Genomic DNA, 20,395 nt, shown 5'->3' on the forward strand with positions numbered 1-20,395 from the left:
CCTTTGACACCTTATTCTCTTGCTCTTTACTTTCTGATGCAATTCATTTTTCAAAGACGGGGGAAATCAGGTACGTACATGGTATCTATCTTCAGTTGCTAGGGAAAAATGCTGTATGGCTTCATGAAAAATGATACCTTACTGCTTTGCACTGCATTATCTTTTTGAATTGCAGATGTATTTTTGCTCTATAGTCTCTTGTCCAGTTGCTTATGGCCTAGTCCAGAGCACTCCAGAGGCTTTCATCCCGCCAGTGATTTTTGCTTTGAGGGTGATAATTGGAATTTCCCTTTATTACCGCCCTGTGCAGATTCTGTAAAGAGCCATCACCAGCGCTGCATCCTGCAGACCTGTGTCCGCTAAAGAAAGTGGCACATCTGTGTGGCTGCTGGGCAAATATGGGGAGTTCATGTAAAGGCTTCTTTCTTACTGAGAAAATGTGATGACAGGTGGGACCCTAAGACAGAGTGAGCCTCTCCTTCAAAAGTGATCAGAACCCCTTTTTCTTTCTTGCTTATGTTCAGATGACACCACTTGAGTATATTTACCCTAGGCCTTGGTCATGGGGAGCCTTACTGAAGTTATATTGTGCATACGTGTTTTACATTTAGGCATGCAATATGGGGACTGTGATGTACCCCACTCTTGCACCCAAAGCTGAAATGAATTAGAAATTACCTTTCATGGAAGGAAATGGCTGTCATACTGCCTGGTTAGGTCCGGCTCTTCTTTCTTTTCCTCTGATTCACAATAAGAAAACAATACTGATCTATGATCTATACTGCAGGGTATATTCGCTCAGTTCACAGATTTAAAAAAAATCCTAATTTTCAGTATTAGTACTATATTTAAATTTTCGTGTGCAGATGGGCTCTACTGTGTTGATTTGCCTGACTAACTTGATGGTTGGATGTGATGATCTTAAAGGTCTTTTCCAACCTTAATGATTCTGTGATTCTGTAAATGAGCACTGTCTATTTAGGTAGTGTTGAATGAAAATAATCCTCTCAATTCAGACCCAACATATCAGTCACGTTGAAAAAACTGTGGATAATTTTATCTATGCCATACATAGGAAAGAGACTTGAAGCACAGATGGCAAAATCCACACCTACCCACAGTTCAGGGCAAACCTCTGTGGCTGGAGGAAAAACTTTTGTGATGAGTAAATGGAATAGCTAAGGGATCTGGAAAAATATCAAATGCATTGAGATAGCCTACAAATTGCAAATATCCAAGAACCTACCTCTGCAGCTCTTGTTTAGTTCTCAGCTACCATGAGTTAGTCCTCACATGGCACATGCATGCCTCTCCTGCCCAGTGGAGCACGGTGTAGAGTTTGCAAAATAAGTGTTTTCCTATGCTTGGATATCTGCTTTATAGGAGGAAAAATATAGTTTCTTTCTAACCACACTAAAAATTTCTAAACCATTTTTTCTTCTGTAATATTTAGCTGAAATACTACATCCAGGTACAGTGCTAGATACAAGTTTTAGAGGTGCTTCATTAGGCTGACTTATTTAACTGCATCATTTATCCATAAATCCATTATCCCATATTCGGGCAAAAGTGAAGCAATCATAACCTTTGCTCTTACCCAGGCAGAAATGCATGTATGCATACATTTATGCACGCACACACACAAAATCCTCACACATAGAATTTATATTAAATATGAAATAGCAAATGTATATATTTATACATACTAAAATCTGTTTCTAGAAGTGTGGCATCTGTAGACTTGGCAATGATTTTACTGGAGCTAGATCCAAAATCTATTTAATTTATGAAAGCCTTTCCTTCACTGGTAGTCGATTAGGCAATATTTGTGTATATTGTCTAGTAATCACACATAGAGATGTAGACATACATAAAGTCAGGGATACGGTGGTGTTCTGTACTGGAATTTGATGATCACCATAAAAATGAGTATTATAGAAATTCTTAAAAGGCTTTAGTTTCCAGCTTCAGGACAATGACAGACTCTCTGATCACCTGCTACCAGGTAAGGAGCAGTGATCAGCTCTTCACAAGCCAGGAGGGTAGTTATAAGGTAGGTGTACTGTAAGTGCAACTGTACAGTCTGTGCAGACCAGCAACTAGGACAAGGCTGAGGTACTTAATGCCTTCTTTGCCTCAGTCTTTAATAGCCAGTCCAGGTATCCGCAGGGTATTCAGCTCCCTGAGCTGGAAGATGGGGATGGAGAGCACAATAACCCACCCATAATCCAGGAGGAAGCAGTCAAGGACATGTTAAACCACCTGGACACCCAGAAGTCTATGGGGCCTGATGGGATCCACACAAGAGTACTTTGGGAGCTAGCGGAGGAGCTTGCCAAGCCACTCTCCCATCAGTTATCAGCAGTCCTGGTTAACAGGGGAGGTCCCAGAAGACTGGAGGCTTGCCAATGTGATGCCCATCTGCAAGAAAGGCTGGAAGGAGGATCCTGGGAACTACAGGCCTGTCAGCCTCACCTCCGTACCGGGGAAGATCATGGAGCGGTTGATCTTGAGAGTGCTCACAGGGCATCTGCAGGACAACCAAGGGATCAGGCCCAGCTAGCATGGGTTCATGAAAGGCAGATCCTGCTTGACCAACATGATCTCCTCCTATGACCAGGTGACCTACCTAGTGGATGAGGGAAAGGCTGTGGACGTTGTCTACCTGGACTTTAGTAAAGCCTTTGACAGCGTCTCCCACAGCATTCTCTTGGAGAAACTGGCGGCTCGTGGCTTGGACGGGTTTACTCTTCACTGGGTGAGGAACTGGCTGGATGGCCGAGCCCAGAGAGTTGTGGTGAACGGCGTTAAATCCGACTGGCGGCCGATCACAAGCGGTGTTCCCCAGGGTTCGGTTCTGGGGCCGGTCTTGTTCAATATCTTTAGAGATGATCTGGATGAGGGAATCGAGTGCTCCCTCAGTAAGTTTGCAGATGACACCAAGCTGAGTGGGAGTGTTGATCTGCTGGAGGGTAGGAGGGCTCTGCAGAGGGATCTGGACAGGCTGGATCGATGGGCAGAGGCCAACTGTATGAGGTTTAATAAGGCCAAGTGCAATGCTACAGGCTTGGGGAGGAGTGGCTGGAGAGCAGCCCGGCAGAAAGGGACCTGGGGGTGCTGGTTGACAGCCGGCTGAATATGAGCCGGCAGTGTGCCCAGGTGGCCAAGAAGGCCAACAGCGTCCTGGCCTGTATCAGAAATAGTGTGGCCAGCAGGAGTAGGGAAGTGATAGTGCCCCTGTACTCGGCACTGGTGAGGCCGCACCTTGAATCCTGTGTTCAGTGTTGGGCCCCTCATTACAAGAAGCATGTTGAGGTGCTGGAGCGTGTCCAGAGAAGGGCAACAAAGCTGGTGAGGGGTCTGGAGCACAAGGAGCGGCTGAGGGAACTGGGGTTGTTCAGTCTAGAGAAGAGGAGGCTGAGGGGAGACCTTATCGCTCTCTACAACTACCTGAAAGGGGGTTGTGGCGACGAGGGTGTTGGCCTCTTCTCCCAAGTAACTAGTGATAGGACAAGAGGAAATGGCCTCAAGTTGCACCAGGGGAGGTTTAGATTGGATATTAGGAAAAATTTCTTCACTGAGAGGGTGGTCAAGCATTGGAACAGGCTGCCCAGGGAGGTGGTGGAGTCGCCATCTCTGGAAGTGTTCAAAAAACAAGTGGATGTGGCGCTTCAGGACATGGTTTAGGTGACATGGTGGCGCTGGATTAATGGTTGGACTTGATGATCTTGAAGGTCTTTTCCAACCTTATTGATTCTGTGAACTAGAAAACAGGTCCTAAGAGTTTTTAAAATCCCTGAGTTGTAGAAATGTCTGTTAGCTTTTATTGGCAGATATTTAATACCTGGAGAATCAAATTATTTATGGAACTGTTGCCCCAGTTCAGCTGCATGATTTTAAATACCCTGTTTTGCAGCAACTAGTTGAACATCTCTTGAGGACAGTAAAAGTTTTAGAAGACCTGTAACGTTTTCAACATGAAATGGATCCTTAGCATAGCTAATCTGAGCCTCGGATATAAACAGCATTTCCCCTGCATCTTCTTTAAGAAGAGGTTTAGACCATGTGATAACACAGTGTATTTTTTTTTAATATAATAATGGCAAAATCGGCTTTCAGTGATAATTTGGACAATTACTTGAATTATCACTATGGTGAGAGAAAGGAATAGCTGTAACAGTGCTGATCTGAATTCTGGCAGTTGGAGGTGGATTATGGAACATGTCTGATGAACAGTGAGCCCACTTCATTCCTTCTAAATTGCATCTTAAAGTGACTCTATTCCCTCTTCCCTCAGCAAGAGGCAGGTGTAAATACTCTGAACAGCTGGGATTCTGTACGGTTCAGTGTCCAAGCCCTCCTCTCTAACGAAACCTGATAGCAGATAAGCCGCGCCGCGAACATAAGTGAGCAATATAACCGTCTAATTGGACACAAAGAAGCTTAAGATCAGCAGTAGAGCGTGACGGAGAAGCAGGAAGCTCAATGCTGAGGCTGATATTGCATCTTTTGTCTGTGTATTACAGTAATATGCCGCAGTGGCTAGTAATTGCTCTTTTTAGAGTAAGCCCTTCAATGGGTTTAAGAGGCAGATTTTACGGTCCTCACAGTTCTGGATGTCACCCTAATGAAAAATGTGGCTAGACTTACCTCAGCAATGTTACGGGACGGGTGATGTTAATGAACAGCTGCCTTGTAATTTTAATGCCTCTTTCTAAAACAATGGGCAGCAGAGCTGCGCTGGTGGCACAGCGCGCAGTAGACTGAACAGGCCCTTTCCCGCCATAGAGGTGCGGTACCCAGCCATGGAGACTTTGCCATCACCTGCCCCTGCGGTCTTTGGGGTGCGTGCAGGGGCGGCTGTTGCTGTGCAGGCAGACGTTCCTAGCATGGCTGCTTCGGCCTCTCCCCTGCTTCTTTACATATTCTTTCTTGGTGGCAGGAATGGTCCTTGCTCAAGTCCTCCTATTCCTCACTTGTGCGACAGCCGGTTAGGATGTGTAGATAGCAAACAGAGGCTGCTGTGGAGGAGAAGGTAGCTGTGGGGAGAAGAAAAGCTGTGGGTCTTGGAAGGACATGGATTACAGTTGAGATCAAGGGAGAAGAAAGCGAAGAGGCCCACATCTGCAACATCCCCAGCCGTCCCTTGGCACCTCAAATGACTGCAAACCAGAGCAAACACTTCCAGCCCCTTCTCTCTGAAACATCCTCTGACTTCTTCCATTTCCATATTCTTTGTCCACTGACTTAGTTCTGAGTCCTTTTCCATTTTCTTTACCCTGCTCCACTTCATCCCCGTCATCCAGAACCCACTGGTTTGCCACCAGAAAGTCATTTGTTGATGACCAAAAATCAAGCTTTTTCTTCCCGTGTTCTTACCCTTTGTGTATCAGCATTCAGTTTTGCCTGCGCCTGGGAAATCTTGGGCTGGCTGTGGCTGGAACTTTATACTTGGCTACTGTAATCAGACTATGTTGAACTTGATGATCTTAAAGGTCTTTTTCAACCTTAATGATTCTGTGAAATATTAAATGAAAGTAGGCCTGGCTTTGTTTAAACAGGATGATTGCTTTTCATCTAGAAGAAATATGGTGCAGATTATTGCAAGCTCCAAGTTACTAATGAAGGAGCATTCACAGAATGTAATTTGTCTTTGGCTATGGGAAGAATGAAAACAAGAGCACTAGCAAAGCGAAGAGGTACAAAAGGGTTCCTGTCATGTGGCTAGACATGGAAGACAATTGAGAAAAATGTATCTAGAGAGAGAGAATTAGAAAAGTGAATGAATACTGTATGCTCAAAAATATTTTCCTAACTTTTGACATCGGAAAAACCTTTTGGGCAATTGCCTTGCGTGTTGTGCTGTACGACTACCCCTGAATGATTTCATAGGTGATACTCACTCTGTCACCCACTAATACTAAAATCCTTTCAAATCATAAGGAAGCAGGAATTAGCACATTTATAGTTTTTATTAAATTAATTACTTTTATAAGTTTTTTTTTTTCCTTAACTTAAACTCCAGAGGTTTCATTAGTGGCTTTATTCAGAGATTAAATACTGTATCCATCATAAAACTGATTTGCTCAGCTTTGCTGGAAAAGCTTGCTGGAAAAGCTTACAGTACTCCTGGGCTTAGAGCTCGTATTGCTCTTATTGGCCTGCAGCTCATTTTAATGCTAAGTTACAGTTCCTTGCAAAATAATAGTTTTTACACTACCTCTTCGCTCCAGCGGTGAAAACAGCCTGTAGAGATTTTAGCGTTTCCTTTTCTGTGGGCTATTAGGAGCCATTAGTGCTGAAAGATCTTGACAGAGCCTGAAGAGGTAAAGGTTTCATGAATAAAAATTCATAGGATCGTAAGATAATTTAGGTTGGAAGGGCCTCAGGGGGTCTCTAGGCCAGGCTCCTGCTCAAAGCAGAGTCAGCTGTGAGATCAGCATAGGTTGCTCAGAACTTTATTTAGTCAGGTCTTGAAAACTTCCAAGGATGGAGACTCCAAAACCTCTCTGGGCAAAGTGTTCCACTACTCCCATGGTGGAAGGCTCATTTCTCTTAGAAAAATATGTCATGGTAAGATACTTAACAATCAAGACAATACAGAATTAAAATAAACCAGAGTAAACTGGCTCTTGGAAGGTAACAGAATTATTTATAGTATCATAGCTGCCAGAGAATTGGATGAGGAACTAAAGCTTGTTTTGATGGCAGCTTTGCAAATGTGAGAATATAGTTTCTACCTCAAGAATATTAATACAAATTCTGGTGGCTTATAATGACTCTTCTCATAGTTCTCTTTGTCACATTTATCTCTGTAGCTCTGAAATTATTAAAATGTTTTCCATTAATAAGGTAAGCAATGTTTTCAATAAGAAGGTAAGTAATCTTGATCTAAGAAAGAAATTTTTTTCAGTAAGAACAATCAGTCACGGGAACAACCTCCCCAGGGACATGGTGGAGTCCTCATCGTGGGAGGTTGTCAAGATGTGATTGGAAAGGGTACTTGATAATCTCATCTAGGCTCCCTTTCCCATGAAAGGTTGGACCAGATGATTTTTTTGAGGTCCCTTCCAACCTGGTCTGTTCTGTGGTTCTGTGAGGTTCTTTATACTGGTAAAAGTAATAAAAAACCAGATAACGCATGTAATAAAAAAAAAAAAAAAATCAAGTAACCTGAGATACAACGATGAATAAAAAAGGTGAGAGAATAGCGCAGTATTTGACAAGAAGGTTAGGTTATTAATACTGCATTTTAGTTGTATCGTATGTTAACTAAACTGGGAAGTGATTAGACTGCTACTGACAATCTTCTTGTATTCCACATGGTGCCATCACATTTCAGGGCTATTTTAATGAACTTGAAGTAGATGGTAAACATCATCAGGTTGTAAGGTTGCAGGATGTAACAGACCTCCTACCAAGTACATGAGACCCCTTTCTCTCTCCACTGCCCCAAAACAACTTTCTCTGTGAGCTGCTAAGAGAAAGTTAACACAATTATTGCAGATTGTATTCATATGCATCACTAATTTTTTCTGAATCCTTAATTCTGTTGCACCACCTTTGCTGCATATGAGAGCAAATTGACTGAGAGGAATAATTACCAAGAGCTTCATTACAAACACTTGTGGGTACTGTGTTACTGTATTCTATTTGCCAGAAAGGTAGCAGGATGATAATTAAGAAGGGAAGCTTCTTGCAGTGGCTATTTTATAGCAGTCAACTGATATGAGGAAAACTCTGTTATCACTCACCCTTGTGTAGCTTACCCCAGATCTCTTTTGAGATTATTATTATTATTATTATTATTTAGTTATCTGGTTATTAATATCTAAAAACTAACATTTTTGTAAAAATGTTACAAAACAAGTAGCTTCAGGCTGACTCCTGCTTACATGGAAGAACAGTCCCTCTTTGGCTGGAATGGACCAACTCATGTAAAGAGTATTCAGTGTGGCAGGAGCCATGCTAAAGGTAAAATTGCTTTATTACATTGAAGATTAATCACCAGAGAGATCTGAGTGTGATTAGGCTTTAGTTCTATGATGGAAATACTACCGAATTTTAGTCTTATCGCTGCCTGTAGGGAATTGTAACAAATAATTACAAATATAAGACAGAATTAAGGGTAAATCCATGAATTGGGAGGCTATTTCACTGTGTCTACTAGATGGAAATCAATCGAACAGTTGGACAACTTCTCCTTAGGAAATTAATTTTGTGGTAAAAAGAGGGGGGAAAAAGGTTAACCTACTAATAGCAGCTTGAAAATTGAAAGTTTGGGGAGCTGGAACCCCCTAAAGCTCAGTACTTTTCATAGGTACTTGCGTAAAAGCCATTAAGTTATGCAAAGTTACAAATTTTTGATAAAGGGAAAGACTGTCAGTTGCTTACAGTGATAGATTTCCTTTTCTGGTTTCCTTATGAGTTGTGAGAATTTCTCCTCAAAATAAAGAATTGTGTCTATTAGAGCTCCATAGAGGGAGTGTGTTACAGAAAAGATGAGGTGGCAGCTGTATGTCATGTAATACAGTTACAGTGATCTTGTATTTTAATGGGTGTGAGTGCAAATATCCAGGACTGGTGTAATACAAAATGGATATTTATAGGGCATAAATATAAATGGGTTGTATACGGGTTGTAGTACTGTTCTCAGAAGAATGTCTTTTGGAAATTGTCAAGTTGTACCACACCCAGAACCAAGTTTTAGGTTGGAGACATGGGTTTCGTTTTTAGGATTTAGCCACAGTCGGGTTTCGTTTTTAGGATTTAGCCATAATCATGTTTCTGAATTCTACTATAAGTGAACTAGCAGTAACTGAAGCTCAAAAGCTGTATAAAGTCTTTGGTGGTTTTGAAAGTACAAATAATTTCGTTCTCAATGCCTGAGGCTGCAGTACAACTGATTTAACAGTATGTTTTATCTGGGACGTAGTTATACTGAAAAGTTGACAAAATTGATGATTTCATTTTTTAAAACAGTGAATTATACTTTATCTTCTGGATTTTCAGATACAGATACTACATCAAAAACACATCAAGAAGTATTTTTGGCAGATCATGATCTGCTACCAAGACCTACAGCAAACTAAAGAAGGCTTGGTGGTTTGACTGCTAAAATCGTAATACTAAATTCTCTTTACTGACAACATAATGATGTAGTTTTAATTACTCTTGCATTCCAAGTGCCATTGGTCTCAAAAAACCTTTAAAAGTTTGAGCTTTAGTTGACCTAAAAGTTGATTATTTCCTGCATATCAGAGACATGCCCTCACCTTATCCTTTCTGAATTAGTCTATTATTATTTAAACTCTTCTGCATTCTGAAGATTTCCAGAAAGCTTATTGTTTCTGAAAATCAAATCATAGTTTTCCATTATGTTTTAAAATGTTTTAACTAAATTGTCTCTGTTCCGCTTTCTTTTTACAAGCAATATATTAAATGGAACCGAGGGAGATTCATGCATTCTTCATTAGATCTTTTCTGTTGCATGTCAAACCTGTAGTGATCAAGTATTTTGCATTATAGATCCATTATATCTCTAATGATGTAGTAGATATTTAGTGGGAAGCTCTTACACTAATGTAGAAATGGCTCTAAAATAAGTAAACGATCTTCAATAGGTGCTGGAGGTGTAAGTGTGTGCTACTGGTGGCATATGGTATGTGGAGATCTGTTCATCATGGGTGTCACTGGACGGACAGTACCCTCATGTCTTAGCAAGAAGACACCAATGTCCTGAAATATAAGGGCATTAGGTGGACCACCAGTTGCTCCAGAATGTCTGAATTGCTGATGGTGGTCAAAGGGGACCTGGAGATTGAGAAGCATTTATGACATTATGGTGATTCCAAGCCAGGGGTATCTGTAAAAGCTTCACTAGATTGTCAGTCAAACCTCACTTCTGTGTAACTCCTGTTTCATCAGTTTTTATGGGTACTTCTGAGTTGACTTGAACTTGTTTAGAAATGGCAGTTGGCTCATCTAATTTAATTGAATGTTATTAATGAAATTGCATTTGCCAACAACCTTGGCACTAACACCCTTTGTGTGCAGTTGGAAACACTATTTAGTTACAAAGCAGTTGAGTAATTGTTAGCAGGCTTGTATTAAAGTTTGCATCGTCTAATGGCTTGAAAATAAAGCAAGCTTACAATAACCAATTACAGTTTCTTTATTATGTACTACAGCTAAAATTTCAGGTTAATTTTTGGAGGTTTCTTATTTTGTACATTTGTAGTTGAATTTTGCATGATGTGCTGTCTAGATAGAAATTATTTTTCTGGCAAATGAGATTGAAAGAAGACACTACGCAGTATTTTGTTCTAGTGGTTTTGCAAATAAATTAATATACTCAAGAAGAAAGAAACATTTCTTTTTGCACTTAAAGTATTATGCTGTTACTCAGGAATTTTGCATGGCTATGGATTCCAAAAGCTAATATATAAAGGAGAAGCTAGCCTTGCTAAATATGACGACTGAATGCTGATTCAAACCTCAGACTGCATTTCTGTCTGCTATTAATACCCTTGTCACCATTATTAACATCTTCCTTTTTTCTTTCTACTTTTAGCTATTTCTGGTTAGGTAGGTGTATGGGAATTCTTCTGACACAGTAAAACTGATCTGAGGAATAAGAGAAGCAGCTCAAGACTGCTGAAGTCATTATTTACCTGCTGGCATAGGCAAAGAGGCAAAATATTTGCTTAGGCTTGGGTGGTTGGAGAATTTACAGAGAGAACCCCAAACTCGCCAACACAGGTGAGAACCGAATCCAGCCAGTGGTCAGGGCAAGTGCTGGTTCCCTGGACACATTAGACTTGTGCCAGCAAGGCTGCTGTCAAACCCTTTGGGAATGTTTGCCTGTCTTCCTCAGATGTGTGCAGGGAATAGAAGGTGTGCTAAGGGAAAGTGATGATGCTTTGCTCTCCTCTCTTTCCCATACCCTTGGCATTCAACATAATGTATTGGCACAGGGAAGTTTAATCTGTTGTTTCCAACTCACAGATTGTGACTAAGTTGGTTTAAGCCTGCTGGGAATGATAGAAAAGCTTGTCTTCTAGTGTGGCTTTCAGATGAAATTAAGCATATTCTTGTATGAAGTGTATGTATTTTATGTCATTGTGTCCCTGGCTCAGAAAATGGCCTTAGACAAGTCAGACAACTTTTGTGGACCACTTCAGTGTTCAAGTTACCTAACGTCTGCATTTGTCCCAGATAAATGAGTAGAACTCTTAGTATATGTTTCTATACCTCATCTAGAAAAATAATCATTGCAACAGAATTTATTGTGAAGGGTTGTGCAGTATAAGCTGCTTAGGTTATGGCAGTGCTAACTATTACAGAAGTAATACATAAAGGTGGTAGTGAAAAGTTCTGAGTTTGACAAAAGTAGGTCAAGAGGCTCTGGACAGATCTCTCTGCGGTGATCCATTCAGATAGAGTGAAACTGCAAATCTCTGAAAAGAATCTATTGCAGAACAGTGACCTGCTTGCAAATATGCAATGGAAAATGGAAAGCCCTCTAATTTTCAATTTTGCTCATTCTTTTTGGGAGATGAACTCTCCTCCCATCTGTATTACCATTTAATGATCACCCCTTGCTGCAGGATTGCAGAGAATCCATCCTGTGAGTTTCTTCCTCTATCACAGATTATGGACCAGATTTTTGTTCTTGTCTTTGAGTCTAGGGGAAGAACTTCAGGGTAATCAGACTGTCTCAAGCCTTTTCTGCCTACTTTTTACAACAGGTCATGTTTAACAAGAATGAGTTAACAAACTCCTTTGCAATTTACTACAAAGGAGTTAAACATCTGTCTTAAAATAGGTGTAGCAGAGTTTTGCCTACCTGAGATGAGTACCTCATCTACAATACCACTCTGTTGCTAGGAAGGATGCTAGCCTCTGCATTGTCTGTACTCTCCTGTAGAAGAACAGCCCTTTTACTGAGAACTTGTCTGTAGGATTACATGGATTGTCCACAGCGTGGTTTAGTGTCACTTGTGTTGGGGAAAAAAATGGCCAGCTACTCACCTGTGCCAATGACCTAGGCAGAGCAATGCCAGTTCAGCTGCAGTCTCTAGATTGAACTTGATGTGAACACTATGTGTGCTGCCAACCACCAGATGGCCTGATGTGTGAGTTGTTGAAAATAGTAGCATGCTACTGGAGTAATTATAGCATCCCTAAACTGAGCTAACAGATAGGTACCAGATGATGGATAACAAACAAAGGAAATGTAACTTTTAAAGAAAAAAATGTTCATATAAGTACCACTTCTTAACACTTGCATGCTTAGAACATTAAAATTACTCTTACTGTATACCTAGCTATAATAATAGAATTTTGTATGAAGAGCTATTAGTAAAATGGAGTTATAGATGTGTCGATATTCTAATAGACTGGCAATTATTGTGTAGAGCAGATCAAAGCCTTATATCCTGAAGTATTTCATGGCAAGAGGAACTCCATCTCAGAGTAGTATTGGTCTGTACATTTGAACAAAAGCAAGAGTTTTCGCTTTTACTATGAAGTTCTGGGTATGCATTATGTGCTTTGTAAACCTCATTGTGCTTGTGTCCAACACAAAACTTATTCTCTATTAATTATTCTCTGTTACTTTGTCTTCATCAAACCATTTGTTTGCTTTTTAAAAGACTGGATTGTAAGCTCTGCAGGTCAGGAATAGAGAGTCTAATTCTGCACAGCACCTAATCTGATGAGACTCTGATCCTTATTTAGATATTGAGACCCTTGGACAGCCTACAAAGTGATGTACCTAACCTGTTTTTTTTTTTTTGTTTTTTTTTTAATATCCGCACTTAAAATCTTTTTTTCTTGGAGTTTTGGGGAGGAAGCAGATGTTTCAGGTTCTTTTATGCTACTGACCAGATTTACCAAACATCTGTCCTAGTTTAGTAAAGGGAATGAAGTTCCCTTGATGATTTCTAATAGGAGATCCTAGCAAAACAAACAAAACGAAACACACCTCTAGGGGACTCTCTGATAAATCATCAGGAGCAGAAGAGACATCTCTTTCTCTCTCACTCTGAAACATCATCTGGTCTGCCCTGTCTTCTCACATATAGTCCAGATTTTAAGAACTGGAGAGGAACTGGATATTTCTTTTCATTCTCCTCTTTATTTCAAGTCTCTATCTTTATTTAGCTCCTTAAGATTTTTTTCTTTATTAATATTCTGTTGTGTGTTACCCTTCAGTGGTGGGAGAGTTGACAATTATATATGTTCATAACATTTCTTTTTATTTTTCTCTTTTTTCCCCAGAGCTTGCGTTATCTTGGGTGTCATATTCCTTCTGTCATCGCTATGTATTGTGATCAAAGCCATCCATGATCTTGCGAAGAAAGTGCTTCCAGAAGTGGTAAGGTGATCTATGTTATTTAAAATGTACTCTTTATTACCTACACTGCCAGTGAGTCTGCGAAAGGCCAACATCTCCTTTCAAAAAAACCCGTTGAACTTGCCAAAACTGTAGCAGGTACATATTCTGCCTGGCTGCCCTTACTGGCCCTAGTCTTCAAGCAGTGTTTTTTCCTTATGTGATGGAGTATAGCCTTTATGGGTTTTTGTAGGCTTGACCCCATCTTTTCTTGTCCTTGGTTGCCTTCATGGGCCAAATTTTTCTCAGCATCATCACTTAGAGCTTTTATACAGGACTGTAAGAGTTGACTTACAGAGAGGAGGTCTCTCTGGGCTTAAAATGAAAGTGGTAGAATTTTATGAGGAGAATGTTTCCACAGTTTACTACTCCAATGGCTCAGTAATAAATAAATACTCAGTATTTTATTTTTAATGTGGAAAAAATGTATTTTTGGATTGTATTTTTTTGTTTTCCAGCTCTTGCCTCCAATTCCAGAGCCATGTACGAGTAGCAGGAGTGAAACAGGTGAGGGGAGCATGCTGAGTGAAAGAGCTGGCTTTTCAACTGGCTCACCACGGAGCATCACAAAGGGCTTTTCTCCTGCTCTCTGCTTTCTTTTGGTTATGAAAGCCAGCCCCTACTTGGCCTATAGAGCAGCTCTCCCCAGTGGCCTTTCTCTCAGCTCTGCTCTGTCCTGTCCTGCTTGCTTCCTTTCAGTAGTGGGTATTAACTTCCCTGAGCTCTAGTCATCCAAACTAGCTATTCACCAAGAGCACCATTTGGCAATGGTTTCACTCCCAGAAGACTCTTGCTTACGTGCTCAAACAAAATGAGGCTTCAGTTCGGTTATAGTATATACAACCTGACTTGGACCTTTTGTATTCAGCCTTCATGCAATTTGGTCTATTTGTAAATGCGTGCAGACTTTCGTATCAGGGCTTCACCCTGCCAAGTACCATTCTCAACACAGCACGAGAGAGAACCCTAAACTCCTTGCTTTCAACCAGGAGATGGAGGCAGAGCTGGAAAAAAAAAAGCCAAAATGGAATTTCAGCTTGTTACCTACTGTTAGCAGTGCAGGTGACCTACTGGGTCTTGTGCTCTCATGGAAACTTCCAAGAAGCTGGGCAACTACAGAATCTTATTTTCAGTAGTTCAGTGAAATTTGGGCAAAGACAAGTAAGCACAGAAAAAGCCCATGAACTAATGCATTACTGAGTTGCAGCGAGGTGCATTGTTTGACTGCAGGTGATTCATGTTCTCTTTGCATTTTACTTTTCCTCTTTTCAAGTCTTCATAATTTACTGCCTCCTTGGCTCTTCCAGCATAACAGCACATGTAGTTGTCCACCAGACGGTTCTGTCAAAATGATCTAGGTTAGCTTGAACACTTTGTCAGTTCTCAAACTCAACCAAAACATTTTGACATTGAAGGAGATAGGGATAAGGGTGAGGGGAGACCCTACAGTGATGGCCAGCTAAAGGACAGCCTCTTAACTTGGCTGTACCCAAACAGTGCATCTGGCTACAGTCTGACTCCTATTTAGTGAGAAAATTAAATATATTGTCTTGAGTCTGTGAAGCAACAGTAAAGAAAGAAGGGAGGCTGCAATAATAATTAAATCACCCGTTTGGTGAATTTATGGTAGCATAGATCAGATTAATTTGGGTCTCTCAGTCTAATTCATTGGGGGCAAATGCCATATTAATTCCAGCAGTAGGAACAAAACTTTAAAAGATGTGTCATCTATAACTCACTCTTCCGTCATTACAGGTACTGTCTAAACGTGAGGGCTCTGTTTCTTACATGGGGAGAAATGTCTCCTATTTGCAGCAGTCATTTGTGACTTGCAGATGTGTTATACTTCCTCATTTTAAATTTTTGAAATGCATTTACAACAGGAAAAAAAAAAGAAATCAGAGCTATAGAAAGGTATCCCCGAAGAGAAGACCCCATTACATTTCAGGTGTCCTGTAAGAATAATTTATACAGATCCCCTTTGTCACAGACTGCCTTGGATTCAGAGTTCGGTGCCCTAAAACTGTTTCAGGTAGGTAGAAGTTAGGGTGGAGACTTCTTACATTTGACACAGTATCAGGATAAATAGATAATTTTGTTCCGGCTACGTCAGGCTGCCTGTTTTAGCTCACTTGGGCATTCAAATACTATCAACAGTTTGAAGGATGTATTTGGCAGGGCACAGACTGTGGCTGACTAGTGTCAGGGTGAAAGGTGCATGCACACACGTGAAGGATTTTCATACCTTGCAATTCTGCCTGGAAAGTAGGTTAGAACAAGGGATGAAAAAAGATGGTATTTCTGTTCAGTGTCTCTTAAATGACATGGCAAGGATTCTTGCTTCAAAGTCTTTCAGTACATCTCACTGTGGGAAACTGATTCAGTAAGGGTCGCGTGACAGGTGAAATATCTGTGTAAACTAAGAATAACACTGAAAAATGGGGAGACTGAGAGAATAGCATTACTGCTGCACGTCGTGGCCAGCGAGGTGTTATGCCTAAGAGTTGCTACATTAATTGCTACGTTGGGGAAAAGGATGCTGTTTAATAGAAGCCTTTTCAGTTGCTCTAGCTGTGCCTGAATCTGATGCTGATTTTCTGTTTGCGTTAATACTCCCTTAGCTGCTCTGTCTCTCAGCAGAAATAGTCATTTTTCCCAGTTGTTTGGGTCTTTGCTGATCGAGTATGTTCTCAGCTAATCTGCCACTGCCCATAATGATATGCAGACGATATCATTAGCATCTTAGCAGAGTGTAAATCTGCTCAAATTAAATCAGTAAGGGGGAGAAGTTTCTGCCTCTACTCTTTTATCTAGGGTGCTGTCTTCTACTTCTTGGACCACCAATGAACTAATTGCTAATGATACTAATTTCTGTAATATCTTGTAATGTAATTTAGCTATAATGTATGGACGTGTATGGAAAAATAATAGAACAGCGTTTTCTGCTAATGGCTTTTTGCATAGCAGTGAAGTAACCAGTTCTGCATCAAAACAGTGACCTGAAATACTTTCTGATTATGATTTCTGTATTGCTGAGATTTCATATTAACGTGCTCCTGTCATGCCAGGGAAATATCCTTGTGGTGTGAGCAAGAATAGACCGTTAAGACCAAAGAAAGGTAGTGTAACTCCACTGGTGTCCCAAACCGGTATAAAACTAGGGTGAAGAGCTCTGCACTAGATTAAGAGGACGTATGCTTTAACATGAGTTTCACATGTGAGTCATAGTCGCATGATTTTTTTTTTGGTACAGTTTACGTCTTTATTAGTCTTTCTTGAAGCAAAGGTCATTGAAGATGTGGGTACTTTTCAAAGCATCTTGTGAAATTTTATATGTATGACTTCAATTTTAGGAGAGAGAATGTGACTAAAGCCCAACTGGAGAATATTGCTTTTGGTGTTCAGATCATGAACACAAAGCTAGTATTGTCAGTCTCGAAGACAGAAATGGCTGAGAATGCATTGCTCTACTGTTTGTGGGGGATTCAAGATTAACATAATGTTAGTGCAGAGCAACATGACTGACTGCATCGTTCTCATAACTATTAAGTCTCTTTGTACATCTTAATTTGTTGTAAAGTTCAGTGACTTTGTCAGAGTTGAAAATTGGGAGCAGTTATAATTTCTCTGAGTTCATTTTAATTTGCATAAGTTTTAGAGAAAATAGTATGATATGGACAAGTTTAATTTAAGAAATGAAATGGATCAAGCAATTAAGTATCTGCTTGCTAATTGTAAGGTGCTAGGATTAAAATCCTAAAAGCATAGTCAGTCGCTGCTGAATAGTTCTGCATCAATTATACAAAGTTCATGGTATTTCTTGTTGCGTATAAGGTACATTGGTTACATATCTGTCAGTTTTTAATGCGCATTTAGCAAGAAAGGTATTTCCTTGGAAAGAATTTATGAGATCTTTAATGTAGAGATTCTGTTGTCCTTGAAGTGGATCTCAGAAGAGTTGCTTCCATGAAAATACTACCAACAAGAAATTATATGAAATTCACATGACTAAGAAATCATTTGAAAAGCTTTTTCAGATGTTTTGAACACATATTTTCTTTTCAGAAGCCGGAATCTTCAGTAGTGTTGTCATTTCACAATGATGATTTCAGCCCCAGGTCTGACAATCCTCAGCAGAATTCAGAGGTCTAAGAGGAGAATGACAGGTTTACATGTTAACGGCACTTCCAGTTCGACTACCCCACCCTCTAAGGGGCTTACATGCCCACAGTTTCTTGTTACAGGACAGGAGCTCAGGTTTAGCTCACTCAGGCATTTTTCAGTCACCTATTTGAATTCTCTTTTATTCCATGCCGAATGTAATTTTGTTGAAACACTGAATGACGGCATTCCTGATCTGCACTGGCACAGAAGAGAGGACAGTTAGAGCTCCTGGCTTTCTTCATTTCTTAGTACTGCTTCTGCCTTCCTTTTCTGCTTTCTGTTTGTTTTACCTCTTTCTCTGTGTTAAGTAAAAATAAATAATAGGTAGAGTATGTCACTACACATGCTTTCAGGCAACGTGTTTTGTAATTCTTTTGAATGCTTCAAAACCTTAGGAAACACAAATCCTTTTGGATCCCTTGCTTGATATGCCAAGGACTGTAGTTAACTTTGAAATAGCCTATAAGGCAGGATATGAAGGACTAGGTAGATTAATTGGTTTAAAATATGGATAAGTTTAATGGTAAGTGTTTGTCTGGAATTTTGACTCCTGGTAGCGTGTGTGTTTTCTATATGCAGCAACAACCATGGCCATACTGGGTCGGCCTAAAGGCTCATTTTTGGGTCATCACTGATTTTCTTTGTACCTCCCTTTCTAGTTTTATCTCCATTTTTAGATGAGGAAGCCTGCAGAACCTATAGGATTCAAGGTATAGACGTTACCAGGGATTTATACAGTATGTTTGTTTTTGAAAATTACTACTGAGCACTGAATTGATATTTTTACAGAACTTTAACTGTAGATTCCATCTCTTGCAGTTAACAGCAAGTTCAGAAATTATCACTATTAGGTAAACTTGGGGTTTTCCCTGTGAACAGTACTTTATATTTATATCATAATTAAAAAGAAGTCTGCCCTGAAAAATGACATTCTGTGTCAGGAGAGTTGGCCAGTGAATAGATTATACACTTACTATATAATCTGTATTTGTATTAATTACACACTTCTTACTATCATGGGGAAAAGTTTCTTTTCAAGGAATTGATATATATATTAATCCTCAGGGTTCAAAATAAAATCCCTTGTGCTAGCATTTTCAATATTTGCAATGTAGAGCAGTATTTTCCAACAACTGATCCATAGAATTGTATTGCATATTGTGTTTTTAAATGAATTCATTAACGAAGTCGTGAATTAACAGGGTTGATGATAAGGTAGATTTAGGAGAAATATTGCAGCTGAAGGGATCTATTTGTCTAAAAAGTCTGGAAACCACCAATATTGAATATATGTAGTGAGAAGTGCATAGAAGTGAGAAGAGGATTTTTTTCTCCCACATTTTTGAAGCTTTGGACATTACTTTTACTGAGCATCAGAAAATGTATTGGGGGTCTCTGATTTTTGGACAGAGGAGTAAATGATGTGAATAAAGCTTTCATGTCCCTTCCAGAGAGAATCTGTCTGTCATGTAACCTTACCTTGAATTTGCAGAGATGCTATATTTTCCTTTGGAGGAAAATCGGGGCGGGGTGTGTGTATGTAGACACAGTTTCTGCATGCATCAGCACATATGCACAAGTCACTTTATCAAGCTGTGACCTCCATTCTCATTTGCCTGAAAATATTTTTAATTAAAGCTTTCTTATTTTATGAATTTCGAAATGTGATGACATTTTCCGTTGTCTTGGAACATGTTGGTTTTGCAGGAAATCGTACTGTTTCTCTCCTATTCTTATCGTGTAGCTAGGATGCTTAGATATTTGGGTAAGATTTCCTGTAAAAAGTAGGTGTATATGTGCTGTATAGAGCCCATATAGTGCCCCCAGACTTTCCCAGAATTTTTGCGTGACACTGTCTTAGACTTTCTATGCATGTGCTGTAAAGTGGATCTGTCCAAACGCTATGCATATGTTTGCAGTGAGGTGTAGCTGTGAACATGCTATTGTATGCTTGGAAAACTTGAAAAAAATATGGAAAGATCACAAAATTCCAAGAAAACTCCCCCCCGCCCCGAAAGAGAGATGTGCCATTAATGTGTGGGAACGTTACAGCTACAAATTCCACGTCTTTCTGTGTTCTTCTCCTATTTCTTATATCACTGTGAATTTCTTATCTAGCTGTGAATCTTTATTCTTTGATGGTCTGCTTCAGCACAACATGCCGTAGTTATTGTTTCAGTTTCATATAGTTGACCCCTAAGGAAATACTTTTCACTGATCAGATCTTTCTGTCTTTTTTTTTTTTTTTGTCTTTTTCTTTTTTCTTTTTTCCCCTTTCTCTTCTTTTTCTTTGTTCCTAATACACTTGCTGGAAGTGTTAGAAGTAGGCAAGCTGCTCTTCTTTCTGGGATGTTTGGAATTAAAATTTCTGATAATTTTAGCTGTTGTTCAATACACCTACTTACAAAGCTAATCAGTATTTGACATTTTGAAGATAAAACCTTCATTCTGTTTACCCTTCCACTTAATTTTGAATGAGTATTTCGCAGATCATGTAGTTTAAGGTGGGGGTTTTTTTCCTACAATGTTGAGTGTTGAACCCAACATAGAATCACTTCCTGTTGGCTCAGAAATGACTTCTTATGTTTTTTTTTACCCCTAGTTACCAGATTCAGAATATTTCCCCTATTGCTACTCACAGCATTTGTTCTCCAACCTATGTTAGCTGTAATAAGATAATGCCCACCAGGAAAAGAAATTACCATTCCTTTATTGATGTTTCAGAGAGCTATATCCACAGCCAGTACTGACCTTGAGGATTTGGTATGCACACATTTCATTACAAATAAGGAGGAATAGTGATATTGCATATTCTTGATGATGACATGCTTG

General features: G+C 39.8%; 1 protein-coding gene across 1 annotated transcript in view; it reads left to right on the top strand.

The window, feature by feature from the left end:
• TMEM163 (transmembrane protein 163) overlaps positions 1 to 20,395 on the top strand; it is a gene marked incomplete at both ends in the record, with an annotated part of 104,009 nt that overhangs the window by 70,097 nt on the left and 13,517 nt on the right. The window contains one exon of the mRNA XM_082001612.1: positions 13,285 to 13,381. Within this exon, the coding sequence (XP_081857738.1) occupies positions 13,285 to 13,381 (97 nt within the window). The remainder of the gene's footprint in view (positions 1 to 13,284; positions 13,382 to 20,395) is intronic.

This window comes from Phaethon aethereus, assembly GCF_964289735.1.
Source record: "Phaethon aethereus genome assembly, chromosome: 6".
Taxonomy (NCBI): domain Eukaryota; kingdom Metazoa; phylum Chordata; class Aves; order Phaethontiformes; family Phaethontidae; genus Phaethon; species Phaethon aethereus.